Below are 12,791 nucleotides of genomic sequence, written 5' to 3'. Positions count from 1 at the left end.
TTTCTTTTGAAGGCCGCCACAGACGTAAATTAACAATGACATATTCGTATAACATCAAAATTTTGGGGAGCTGAAACGCTTCAAAACCGTTTTTCCGATCCATTCTCTGTAGCCTTAATCCTCAAGATAGAAAAAAAAATCATTGAACTCAGAAATTGCACCCAACACACGAATGTATCACAAACTAATTTAGTTTTATTGCATTTTTCACGTGAAGGTACTCGGGTGACTCATTTCTGTTCCGAACTGAAAAGGTTGAAATTTATAAAAAGAATAACTGTACATGAAAACCATAACTTGCGCTTCATCAGACTACGATTTTTTTATGTTAACACTTGTGTAACGTCCCCTCACGTTGAACTGTGAGTGTGGACAGTGCGTGCACAAAGCGAGGGTACCCACCACAAGAAAGAGACGGCCTCGTCAGAAAGTTGTGAACTGGCCTGGGAAGCCGTGGGCGGCGCGGCTGTGGCGGAAGTCCGTACGCGGTCGCTGTGTGTCCGAGGGGCGGCGCTGGTGCCGCCGTCCTCAGTGGGCGGCGAGCTGGAGAGAGACGCTGCTGGGGAAAGGGTGCGCACACAGAGGACAGACAGGTGGCAGTGCTGCTGAGAGACTGTCGTCACACAAATAAAACACCGAAGAAAACAATGTTCAAATGTGTGTGCAACCTTATGGGACAACTGCAAAGGTCATCAGTCCCTAAGCTTACACACTACTTAACTTAAATTATCCTAAAGACAAACGCACACACCCATGCCCGAGGGAGGGCTCGAACCTCCACCGGGACTAGCCGCACAGTCCGTGACTGCAGCGCCTTAGACCGTTCGGCTAATCCTACACTGAAGAGCCAAAGAAACTGGTTCACATGCTTAATATTGTTTAGGGACACCGCGAGCACACGCAAGTGCCGCAACACGACGTAGCATGGACTCGACCAATGTCTGAAGTAGTGCTGCAGGCAAGTGGCACCATGAATCCAGCAGCACTGGACATAAATTCGCAAGAGTACGAGGGGGTCGAGGTCTCTTCTGAAGAGCATGTTGCAAGGCATCGCAGATATTAAACTTCCTAGCTGATTAAAACTGTGTGCCGGACCGAGACTCGAACTTGGGACCTTTGCCTTTAGCGGAAAAGTGTTCTACCACTGGCTAAGCCATGTCTCCGCAATATCCTTTCTTTCTGGAGTGCTAGTCCTGCAAGGTTCGCAGGAGAGCTTCTGTAAAGTTTGGAAGGTAGGAGACGAGGTACTGGCAGAAGTAAAGCTGTGACGACGAGGCGTGAGTCGTGCTTGGATAGCTCAGTTGGTAGACCACTTGCCCGTGGAAGGCAAAGGTCCCGAGTTCCAGTCACGGTCCGGCACAAAGTTTTAATCTGCCAGGACGTTTCATATCAGCACACACTCCGCTGCAGAGTGAAAATCTCATTCTGCGGGCATCCCAGATATGTTGAATAATGCTCGTGCCTGAGGAGTTTGGTGGCCAGTGGAAGTGTTCCTGAAGCTACCCTGTAGCAGTTCTGGAAATGAGGGGTGTCGCATCGTCCAGATGTAATTGCCCAATGGACATGAATGAATGGAAGCGATCAGACAGAATGCTTACTTACGTGTCACCTGTCAGAGTCGTATCTAGAACTATTAGGGGTCTCATATAACTCCAACTGCACACGGCCCACACTCTTACAGAGCCTCCACTAATTTGAACAGTCTCCTGCTGACATGCAGGATCCATGGATCGATGAGGTTGTCTCCATACCCGTATACGTCCATCCGGTCGATACAATTTGAAACGAGACTCGTCGGACGAGGCAGCATGTTTCCAGTCGTCAACAGTGCAATGTCAGTATTGATGGGCCCAGGTGAGGGGAAATGCTTTGTGTCGACCAGTTATCAGGCGTGCACGAGTGCGCTTTCGGCTCCGAAAGCCCTTATTGATGATGTTTCGTTGAATGGTCCGCACGCTGACGCTTGTTGATGGCCCAGTACCGAAAGCTGCAGCATTTTGTGGAAGGGTTCCACTTCAGTCGTCGTTGGTCCCGATCTATGCTGGATCTTTTGTCGGCCACGCATGTCGGAGATTTGATGTTTTACCAGATTCCTGATATTCACGGTAACTCGTGAAATGGTCGTACGTAAAAATCCACACTTCATTGCTACCTCGGAGATGCTGTGTCACCTTCACTAGTGCGGCGACTACAGCAGCACGTCCAAACTCACTTAAAGGTTGATAAACTTCCATTGTAGCAGCAGTAACCGATCTAACTTCTGCGCCAGACACTTGTTGTCTTGGATAGGCGTTGCCGACCGCGGCACCGTATGACTATACCAGTTTCTTTGGCGCTTCAGTGTACGTACGTAATGTAACAGAAATAATTACTAAATAAGAATAACATAATACTCGAAGCCATGAAAAACCAGGCTACTCCGTGATGTTAGTTAGCTAATCTATTTGCTAATAAACACTGTTTCACTTAGAGATTCGGTGAACTTGTCGTAGATGTTGTAAGGTAGCAGTATTTTGCACCTTACTGTAATATAATAACTGTTGCAAAGACGGTTATTATTTATCAGGCAATCAGCCAATTGAAATTAATATAGGGAGTATCAAACGGCATAAGAAGCGTATCAACTTTTAGAAATTCGCATGTTGCATGTAGTCGGGGTTCACGTGATATCTTCACGGAGTTTGGCTGGAGCGGACGAGCGGCACTGCTCAAAGGCAGGGCAGAGGGGTGCGGAAGTTTACAACCGACCATTACGAGTCTGCCTGCGGAATCGTCCCACTGGGGGAGGGGGAGACGCGCCGCCGGAGCAGGTAGGCACCCACTGCGGCGACAACAGAAGCAGGCCTTCGAGGGACGGCGCCTCGTTGGCGCTGGACGTTACGCCGACGCCACTATGTCGAGATGAGCTGGCGCCTAAGGGAGCTTTCCCACGAATCTTAACGTTTTCTGGGGCTTTCTAAGAAACGTGGTTAAGCTAGTGCACTGACCTTTTGCTGCGCGAGGGAGAACAGAGAGACACGATTGGTACGTTCAATTTTGAACGAAGTTTCAGTTTGTTCCAGAACATTCTAGGCGCAGAACGTTTTAATTGGCTGGAAGAAGCCAGGAAATAATAGTGGGGGCGAACTGTGTTGGTCTAGAGCCACAGGATTGGCCAGCTCGAAAAATAGCGTGAGGGTGCTGATTTTTGCAGAGGGAAGCTTTTGGAGCTGTTATCGAAGAGAAGCGTCTTAGCTCCTGTAGCGAGCGGATGTCGTGCTTCGGCTCTGCTGTAAGAGAGTAAATTCATTTCAGTGTGCTGTGCAGAACTTTGAATAAGTCTGCCAGCTGCAACTGAAACTAGTATTCAGTTAGAGGAACTGTCATGTTTTGCTGTTAGAGACAGGCTGATTCCGCTAGTTACGGTTCGGAATACTGTCTCACAGGAAGCAGACAGGAGCAGAGCAATTTCCTTGAGCCACACTTTATTAAAGACGTTACTGGATTCCGTCTTTGGACTGGTGAGTCCCGTCTTAACGAGTGCAAGACGATTGGAAAGAAAAGCAGAATTAGATTTTGAATAGGAGTTTACGAACAGGAAGCCTGTTCGCGAAAATAAATTCATTTTGTTGCAATTGAGGCTCCTCGACGACGCAGACGCCGTCGGCAGCTTGCTGGACTGTCCACGGCGCTGCATTTGGTAACGTGACGCTCAGCTTCGGCATGTAATACGATATTATGCACGCCTGTGATTACCAGAGCTCAGTTTTCCAGCCACGCTCTTATTGAAAACTTGGTAATTGAAATAGATTTGTGTGACGTGTTTTATGCCGTCTGACAAGGGGAGAGAGTAGAAAATAACAAGTACAGATGCGTTATCCGACCTTAAGAGTTAGTTTTGGAATTTAAATGCCATTGCCATTATGTCGTTGTTCAGTTTGATGTTAGGAAGATTGTTGTTCAATAAATGTGTTCAATGCTATCCTTGTTTGTTTAGTAGTGATCAGTTCCCTGAACACTATTTAGTTATTAAATATTAATCAAAATTAGTAAAGGGGCAATTTTAATTAACAGGCTGGGTCTCATAACAGGCCTTCAGCCAGAGCCAACAACCCTATCCAGTAGGCAAAGTGAAAGCATTCGTGTTAAAATCCGCCGACATTTAGCTGACCCGCCTAGGGTCCCTAACTTTCATTTTATTGAAAGAAACCTCTTCCAGTGCCAATGAAATCAGTATTATCTACTTGTGGTGTGCGTACTGTAAGACCTTCGGTACACACACCATCAGATTATTTGACTTGTCGCTCTAACGAAGTAGGCGAGTGTCAGCAATAAGTCTCGTGGTCTTATCGTGGCGTGTTTATCTTCTGCCGTTGGGTCAGACGATAGAAATGCCACTTGCAGGCTTAGAATAGCAGATTGACAGTGACCAACTTTAAACAGAAGTTGATTAATTTTAACAGACATTTATTAAAATACTAAAAATCATAAACCTTACTTAACCTGATTCTGAATGCTATTTACAATTGACAATCTGAAGTTCCTTTGGTCTTGGTACGTTAATCTTGTTCTCTTTGATACTTGACAAAGTGTCTATACATTTCTCTTCATGGCTCTGTACAGGAATGTGGTAATCTTATTAGGCGCAGACTGAAACTTGACTACAGAGTGGTACAGATGGTACAGACTAATTCAAACTGGTACTGACTGGTGCAAACCAATGCAGACGCGTGCAGACTAATGCAGACTGACTGACCGGAGGTCTGTACACTAGTTACAATACCTCGCGCGTTCAGGTATCACGGCGCGAGTGTGATCCGCGAGGAGAAAAGGTTCTACGTTAGCAGCACTCTCATTTTTTTAATTTTTTTTCCTTTATTGATTTTCAATACCCCCCGAATGGGGCGGGCTGGCAGCAGCTTAGTACGCTGCTCTACAGCCTACAGACTTTTATTTTAAAAACGGAAGAAGAAAAGAAACAAGAAAAACAGGCGATAAAATGGTGACGTAAAGTGTAAAATGGCGGAAAAATTAGGAAAGATAAAACAGAAAGAAAAAGGGGTTGGCAATGTTAATAAAAGACACAGGAATCAGACAAGTAACATACTACACACACAATTAAAAAATACGTCGACAGTCTGGTTTCTGTTCGCAAGAGATAAAAAGCACACCCAGCGACAGTATGATGGCCGTTCGCAACACTGCCCAAAAAACACATCACGGAACACTCACTGCAAAACACTGCACGAAAAGAGCAGCACAAAGATGACACTCCCGAGCCAAAGGCAGGTGGGGGGGATGGAGGAGGGGGAAGAAGAAGGAGGGAGGAAGGAAAGAAAACGAAAAGGGGGGAACCAAGGAGGTAGAGGACTAATAAAGGGGGAGAGGGGCAAGGCAGACGCGGGAGGGATTGAGAGGCGGTAGAGGAGGGAAATGCAAAAGGACTCGGGGGAGAGAAGGGGGCAGAGAGAGGGGAGGTGGGGAAAAAAGAGGATGGAATGGGGGGAGAGGGAGCCTGGGAAAAGGAGAGAGGAAAGGAGGGGGAGTGAGAATCAGAGTTGATAGGAGGGATAAATGGAGGGCGAGAGGGCATTATCCGGGAGGGGGAGTTGATGGAAGCCACCTTGTGAAAGGAGATGAAGGGTGCAGAGATGGAGGGTAGGGGGGACACAACAGTGAAGACGTGGCAGGGGGTGGGGAGAGGAGAGGAGCAACCAGAGGGTTAGGGGGGGATCAAGGCGGCGGGAGGTGTAGAGGATGCAGATATGTTCGAGGAATAGGAGCAGATGGGGCAAAGGAATGAGATCATGGATGACCCACGTGGGGGATGGGAGGCGTATACGGAAGGTGAGGCGGAGTGCATGACGGTCAAGGATCTGGAGAGATTTATAGAATTTGGGGGTGGAGGGCAGATATCCAGGCGGGACTGGCATAACAGAGGATGGGACAGCAATCTCATTGGCTGCAAGACATATTAATACGCGGATCGGAGGAAGCAGAATTTGGTCCATGTCTAAGACAGGGCCATCTCGTAGTGCGGAGACGGACGAGCGCTGCGCCTGCGCTGTTGTGTTTAGCGGGGCGCGCTCAAGTGGGAAAGCTGTGAACGAGCTGACTACGAGGAACTATGTACACAAAACACCAAAAACCGGTTGTCAATGATGGCGTATTTCATTGCATAGGTACATCTGGTGAAAGTCAGTGACAGACACACACAGCTCTATCGCTTACCTGGTTGCTGCTGGCAGCTCTGCAAGCAGGCGAGACAACTGTACGACGAAGTGCGGGTAGTGGAGTACGGCGACGGCCCAGCCCCGCGTGGCCATGACGGGCAGCAGGTTTCCCCTGAGAAAGGCGACGGCGGCCTCGCCGAGGCTGCGGCACGAGTAGTTGAGCGCGATGACGGCCGTGGCCGCCGCCGTCTGCACGTTGAGCGGCGCCACCCCCCGCCACCCGCACTCCGGCGGCTCTGGCTCTGCGCGCCACTGCGCAGCCCTCTGCGGCCGCGCGGGGACGGCGGCGGGGATGGCGGCCTCGGCGCTCGCGTCAGCCAGGAGCAGGTCTGTGCCGACCAGCGGTCCCTAAGTGCTCTCCGTGGCAGGTCACTGGCAGCTGAGGCGTGCGTGGCTCATGTTCCCGCCGTCGTCTATTTTACACCCTGTTTTTTTAACGTACTTCCGCCTCAGTGCGTTAATTCAAATTACAACTGTCACTGAGTTGCTGCCTTGCCTGACCGTGACCGGCGCTAGCAGCACGTATCGATATATCCCCTCTCGTAGTATCTTTGCTCCACTGCTATTTCTTCCAGTTCGTTGTCTGTCTTAAGGGGGATAGGACGTCAAACGGGCCGACTTGGAGCAGGTGAGTCACTAGAGGACATTTTAATTTCTACTGTCTACAGGCTGTTACAAAAAGGTACGGCCAAACTTTCAGGAAACATTCCTCACACACAAATAAAGAAAAAATGTTACGTGGGCATGTGTCGGGAAACGCTTAATTTCCATGTTAGAGCTCATTTTAATTTCGTCAGAATGTACTGTAGTACTTCCTCGATTCACCGCCAGTTGCCCCAATTGAAGGAAGGTAATGTTGACTTCGGTGCTTGTGTTGACATGCGACTCATTGCTCTACAGTACTAGCATCAAGCACATCAGTACGTGGCATCGACAAGTTACTGTTCATCACGAACATGGTTTGGCAGTCAGTGCAATGTTTACAAATGCGGAGTTGGCAGATGCCCATTTGATGTATGGATTAGTACGGGGCAATAGCAGTGGCACGGTACGTTTGTGTCGAGACAGATTTACACCCGAACGAAGGCGTTCGAAGCAATTGATGGGGGTCTTAGGGAGCACGGAGGAAGACCTAGAACGACGAGGACACCTGCAACGGACGAGGCTATTCTTCGTGCAGTTGACGATGACCCTAATGTCACCGTCAGAGAAATTGCTGCTGTACAAGGTAATGTTGACCACGTCACTGTATGGAGAGTGCTACGGGAGAACCAGTTGTTTCCGTACCGTGTACAGCGTGTGCAGGCACTATCAGCAGCTGATTGGCCTCCACAGGTACACTTCTGTAAATGGTTCATCCAACAATGTGTTAATCCTCATTTCAGTGCAAGTGTTCTCTTTACGGATGAGGATTCAATTCAACGTGATCAAATTGTAAATTTTCACAATCTACATGTGTGGGCTGACGAGAATCCGCACGCAATTGTGCAATCACGTCATCAACACAGGTTTTCTGTGAACTTTTGGGTAGGAATTGTTGTTGATGTCTTGATTCGGCCCCATGTTCTTCCACCTACGCTCAATGGAGCACGTTATCACGATTTCATGCTGGATACTCTGCCTGTGCTCCTAGAACATGTGCCTTTACAAGTACGACACAACATGTGGTTCATGCACGATGGAGGTCCTGCACATTTCAGTCGAAGTGTTCGTACGCTTCTCAACAACAGATTCGGTGACCGATGGATTGGTAGAGGCGTACCAATTCCATGGCCTCCACGCTTTCCTGACCTCAACCCTCTTGACTTTCATTTATGGGGGCATTTTAAAGCTCTTGTCTACGCAATCCCGGTATCAAATGTGGAGACTCTTCGGGCTGGTATTGTGGACGGCTGTGATACAATACCCCATTCTCCAGGGCTGCATCAGCACATCAGGGATTCCATGCGACGGAAGGTGGATGCATGTACCCTCGCTAACGGAGGACATTTTGAACATTTCCTGTAACAATGTGTTTGAAGTCACGCTGGTAGGTGCTGTTGCTGTGTGTTTCCATTCCATGATTAATGTGATTTGAAGAGAAGTAATAAAATGAGCTGTAACATGTAAAGTAATCGTTTCCGGTCACATGTCCACACAACATATTTTGAAACTTCCTGGTACATTAAAACTGTGTGCCCGACCGAGGCTCGAACTCGGGACCGTTGCCTTTCGCAGACAAGTCCTCTACCAACTGAGCTACCCTAGCACGACTCACGCCCGGTCCTCACATCTCTACTTCTGCCAGTATCTCGTCTCCAACCTTCCGAACCTTATAGAAACTCTCCTGCGAACCTTGCATAAGTAGCACTTCTGAAAGAAAGGATACTGCGGAGACATGGCTTAGCCACAGCCTAGGGGATGTTACCAGAATGATATTTTTTCTCTGCAGCGGAGTGTGCGCTGATATGAAACTTCCTGCCAGATTAAAACTGTGTACCCGACCGAGACTCGAACTCCGGACCTTTGTCTTTCGCGGGCAAGTGCTCTACCATCTGAGCTACCGAAGCACGACTCACTCCCTGTCCTCACCGCTTTACTTCTGCCGATGTCTTACGACGTTCGCCCCGAACAGATGAAACGATCAAAAGCGAACAAAATGAGATTAAAAAAAAAAAACAAAAAAAGTTGGTATAGCACTTGCCCGAGAAAGGCAAAGGTCCTAAGTTCGAGTCTCGGTCGGGCACACAGTTTTAATCTGCTAGGAAGTTTCATATCAGCGCACACTCCGCTGCAGAGTGAAAATCTCATTCTAGATAACATATTTTCTTTCTTTGTGTGTGAGGAATGTTTCCTGAAAGTATGGGCGTACCTTTTGGTAACACCCTGTATACTTTTACAAATAAATTCATAAAACTGTCACCATGACCAGGAAGGATTGAGGACTCACACTCATCGCAGTGTAAGTTCAAAAACGTAGCAAAATACCTTTTTTTTACGTGTGAAATTTCGTCATTTCTTCACTTATTACTGGCTGCATTTCTTGCTATAGGTACACTTTTCTTCTTGAGTAAGAGAGATTCTTCGGTGAATTTTTAATAGCATACAAACAGTAGTTACAAGTGTATGAAACTCTAGAATTTCCCAAATCTATTAAAAAACTATGGAAAAAATAGAGATAATTAATAATAAAACTTGATTTTTTTCTAAAAATGAAGTTTAAAATGTAACAGTTCATTCATTTTTCCATAAATTAAATAACTTCTAAACTTTCATACACCTGTAACTATGGTTTGTATGCTGTGCAAAAATCATCGAAGAACCTCTCTTACTTAGGAAGAAAAGTGTACCTATAGCAACAAATGCAGCCAGTAGTAAGTGAAAAAATGATGAAATTTCACATATAAAGAAAAGTGTTTTGTTAAGTTTTTGAGCTTGCACTGCTATGAGTATGAATCCTGAATCCTCCCTGGTCATGCTGTTAAAGTTATATGAATTTATTTGTAAAAGTATAAACAGTGGAAATTAAAATGTCCTGTGGTGCCTCTCCTGCTCCAAGTCGGTCCGTTTGGTGTCCTACCCCGCCTTAAGGGAGCTCGGGTCGCGAGTTCGGGTCTGCCAGTCAGTTGGAACGCGTCTGGAGCGCAGTCCGGAACTGCCAGTCGTCACTAGTGGAGTCGGGTTGGAGCAGCAGTGGGGTGTGCGTTGACATGGATCGCCTGGCCATTGCCGTCAGACATCACTTGTGCCGAGCCACGGTCTTGGTGGATCGGCGGTCGGGCGTCCTACCGGACGACAGCGTTTTGGCTCGCCGATCGTTCACTGGTCGGCTGTGTGTGTATGTGCCTTTGCATCGACTCCCGATTTGCCTTCTTGTGCGCTTAGTTACTGTTCGGTATCGTTCAGGTCTTCGTGCAGGTGTTTGTCAGGTTGTGTGTGTAGTTGGCGTTATTTCCACTGACGACTATTTTAGTTGTTGTGGGCATTATGAGCCAGTCGGTCGGTTCGTGCTGACCAGGCACGATATCTCCGCGCGGTGCAGTCTGCTGGCGGTTCCTGCGCAGTGTTGGAGGGTGTGAGGAGCTGTCCGATCGCTACGAGCTTCGTGGCTCACCGACCCAGGTCGTCAAAGTTGAGTGTGTTTTAAGTATCCAAGTTATGGTGTCACCGCCAGACACCATACTTGATAGATGGTATCCTTTAAGTCGGCCGCGATCTGTTGGTATACGTCGGACCCGCGTGTCGCCACTATCAACACTATCAATGATTGCAGACCGAGCGCCGCCACACGGCAGATCTAGTCTAGAGAGACTCCCTAGCACTTGCCCCAGTTGTATAGCCGACTTTGCTAGCGATGGTTCACTGTCTACACATGCTCTCATTTGCAGAGTCGGCAGTTTAGCATAGCCTTCAGTTACGTCATTTGCTAGGACCTAGCAAGGCGCCATACTCAGTTACTATATCTTCAGGAATGTATTCTGGACAGATAATATTGTGAATCATGTACCGTCAAGAGCGACGTTCATCATTAATGGATTAAAGTATCAAAATAATTGCGTCCGCTTTCTGAATTCCTATTCCTTGTCGTGTTCCACGTCAGTATAGTTCTTCCCTCCTCACGCCAGCCTGCGTGAGCTAAAACGCGTGCTTTTCGGCCTCCACTCGTAACACGGTGTTGGATCTTTTGCTAACACAAAACAAGCCACATCCATTCATGTTGTGTAGTTCGTTTCGGTAGTTCACTGTTGTGAAGGTTTTCCTGTGAGCTACACAGTTTGTATTGCTGAAATTTAGCCGCTATGCGGTGAAATTAACTATATTAGTTGACTACAATGCAAGTGCACGAGCGGAATTTTCTGCCTTGTGGCCGTTAGTGTTACGGTTACCCACCCTGGCCGCTAACGCAATTTCAGGCAGTCTCCTTTCCTCACCTGTTGTCGCTGACACACGCGGTATATAGTTTTGACAGATTAGTACATATACATATTTGATTGTGGTTAATTACGCCCGTAACATTTTGTGTTTGAATTCTCTTATACTGATAGTTGGCTGTCCCTTCGTTTGGTTCCCAAAGATCAAGTGTAGTTTGGCTCATCACCTGTCTCACCTAAGTGAACCTCGGCTGAAGTTGCCGAGCGGTTCTAGACGCTACAGTCTGCAACCGCACGACAGCTACGGTCGCAGGTTCGAATCCTGCCTCGGGCATGGATGTGTGTGCTGTTCACAGGTTAGTTAGGTTTAAGCAGTTCTAAGTTCTAGGGGACTGATGACATCAGCAGTTAAGTCCCATTGTGCTCACACCCAGTTGAACTACGTTAACGAGGTCACACCGATCTCCATGGAGGCTTCTGAGTGCCGTTTTCTGTATTCTCTTTCTCACCGGTGTTTAATTGTCTCTTTATAATCTATCACAGAAAATGATTTAAAAATTCCTGTTTTTACTGGAATTTATGTATTTTTGAATTTTGAGAAATCAATTGTGTATCTTAAGCCGGTTAAAACCTTATTTTTGAAATTACTCTTCAATAAAAAACATTGTGGCCTTCTGCCTTAAAAGTATGGTAATATATTTTAAAATTTTCAAATTTAATTGTGGTCCTCAACCGCTTGTACTGCATCTTGCATATGTTTGTTCTATCTACATTTGCCTTGAGGATTTCCAGCCCAGCTATGATACCATATATATTTTAATTTTTTTATTTGCTATTTTAACTGCACTTTGTTGACTTTTAAGATTTCTTGTTTGGAGGCCCTCAGCGGTGAAATAATTGTCTTTTTTTGAAACTTGTAGTTCTAAAGGTTCGGCTGTGTGCCGTTTTGGTTTAAAGGTGTTATTAAATGATAGTAAATTACAGTCTTGAGTGAACCTGACCGACACCTGACTTGACCCTTTCCACAATCCTAATCACCTGTTCTGCCCTGCGGGTTTAGAGGGTGTCTCAGCAGCCATATCACATCCTAACCATGCCAAATTCATGCCACAGCTGAGTAGCTCCAAATCTCTAATAATGCCGCTTACGCAACTTCCTAATTTTTTTCATCTACATCTACACGGATACTCTGCAAATCACATTTAAGTGCCTGGCAGAGAGTTCGTCGAACCCCCTTTACAATTCTCTCTTATTCCAATCTCGTACAGCGCAAGGAAAGAACGGACACCTATACCTTTCCGTACGAGCTCTGATTTCCCTTATTTTGTCATGGTGATATATTCTTCCTATGTAGGGCGGCGCCAACAAAATATTTCCGCATTCGGGGGGAAAAGTTGGTGACTGGAATTCCATGAGAAGATTGCTCCGCAACGAAAAACACCTTTTGTTTTAATGATGTCCATCCCAAATTCTGTATCATTTCAGTCGCTCTCTCTCCCCTATTTCGCGATAATACAAAACGTGCTGCCCTACTTTGAACTTTTTCGATGTATTTCGTCAATCCTATCCGCTAAGGATCCCACACCGCACAGCAGTATTCTAAAAGAGGACGGACAAGCTGTAGCGTCGGGGATTAATCCAGGACCGCCGTGTTTGCAGTGAGTTTTGTTACGTTATGACAAACTGCATTGCAAGCCTCCAGTATAGTAGCATCCAGCGGCGGCCGACT

At 46.9% G+C, this 12,791-nt stretch overlaps 1 protein-coding gene across 4 annotated transcripts in view; it reads right to left on the bottom strand.

Moving 5' to 3' along the window:
• LOC126284587 (putative ankyrin repeat protein RF_0381) overlaps nucleotides 1–12,791 on the bottom strand; it is a 66,005-nt gene that overhangs the window by 13,688 nt on the left and 39,526 nt on the right. Inside the window, exons 4-5 of one of the 4 annotated variants that reach the window (XM_049983613.1) lie at nucleotides 6,211–6,541; nucleotides 403–543 (exon numbers count right to left, since the gene is read on the bottom strand). In XM_049983613.1, coding sequence (XP_049839570.1) covers nucleotides 403–543; nucleotides 6,211–6,541 — 472 coding nt within the window. Of the gene's footprint in view, nucleotides 1–402; nucleotides 560–6,210; nucleotides 6,542–12,791 lie in introns of all 4 variants that reach the window. The other 3 variants (XM_049983614.1, XM_049983615.1, XM_049983616.1) reach the window with 3 other exon arrangements.

This window comes from Schistocerca gregaria, chromosome 8 (assembly GCF_023897955.1).
Source record: "Schistocerca gregaria isolate iqSchGreg1 chromosome 8, iqSchGreg1.2, whole genome shotgun sequence".
Classification (NCBI taxonomy): domain Eukaryota; kingdom Metazoa; phylum Arthropoda; class Insecta; order Orthoptera; family Acrididae; genus Schistocerca; species Schistocerca gregaria.
Note: the sequence above shows the minus strand (reverse complement) of the source record. Positions and strands in the feature narration are given on the sequence as shown.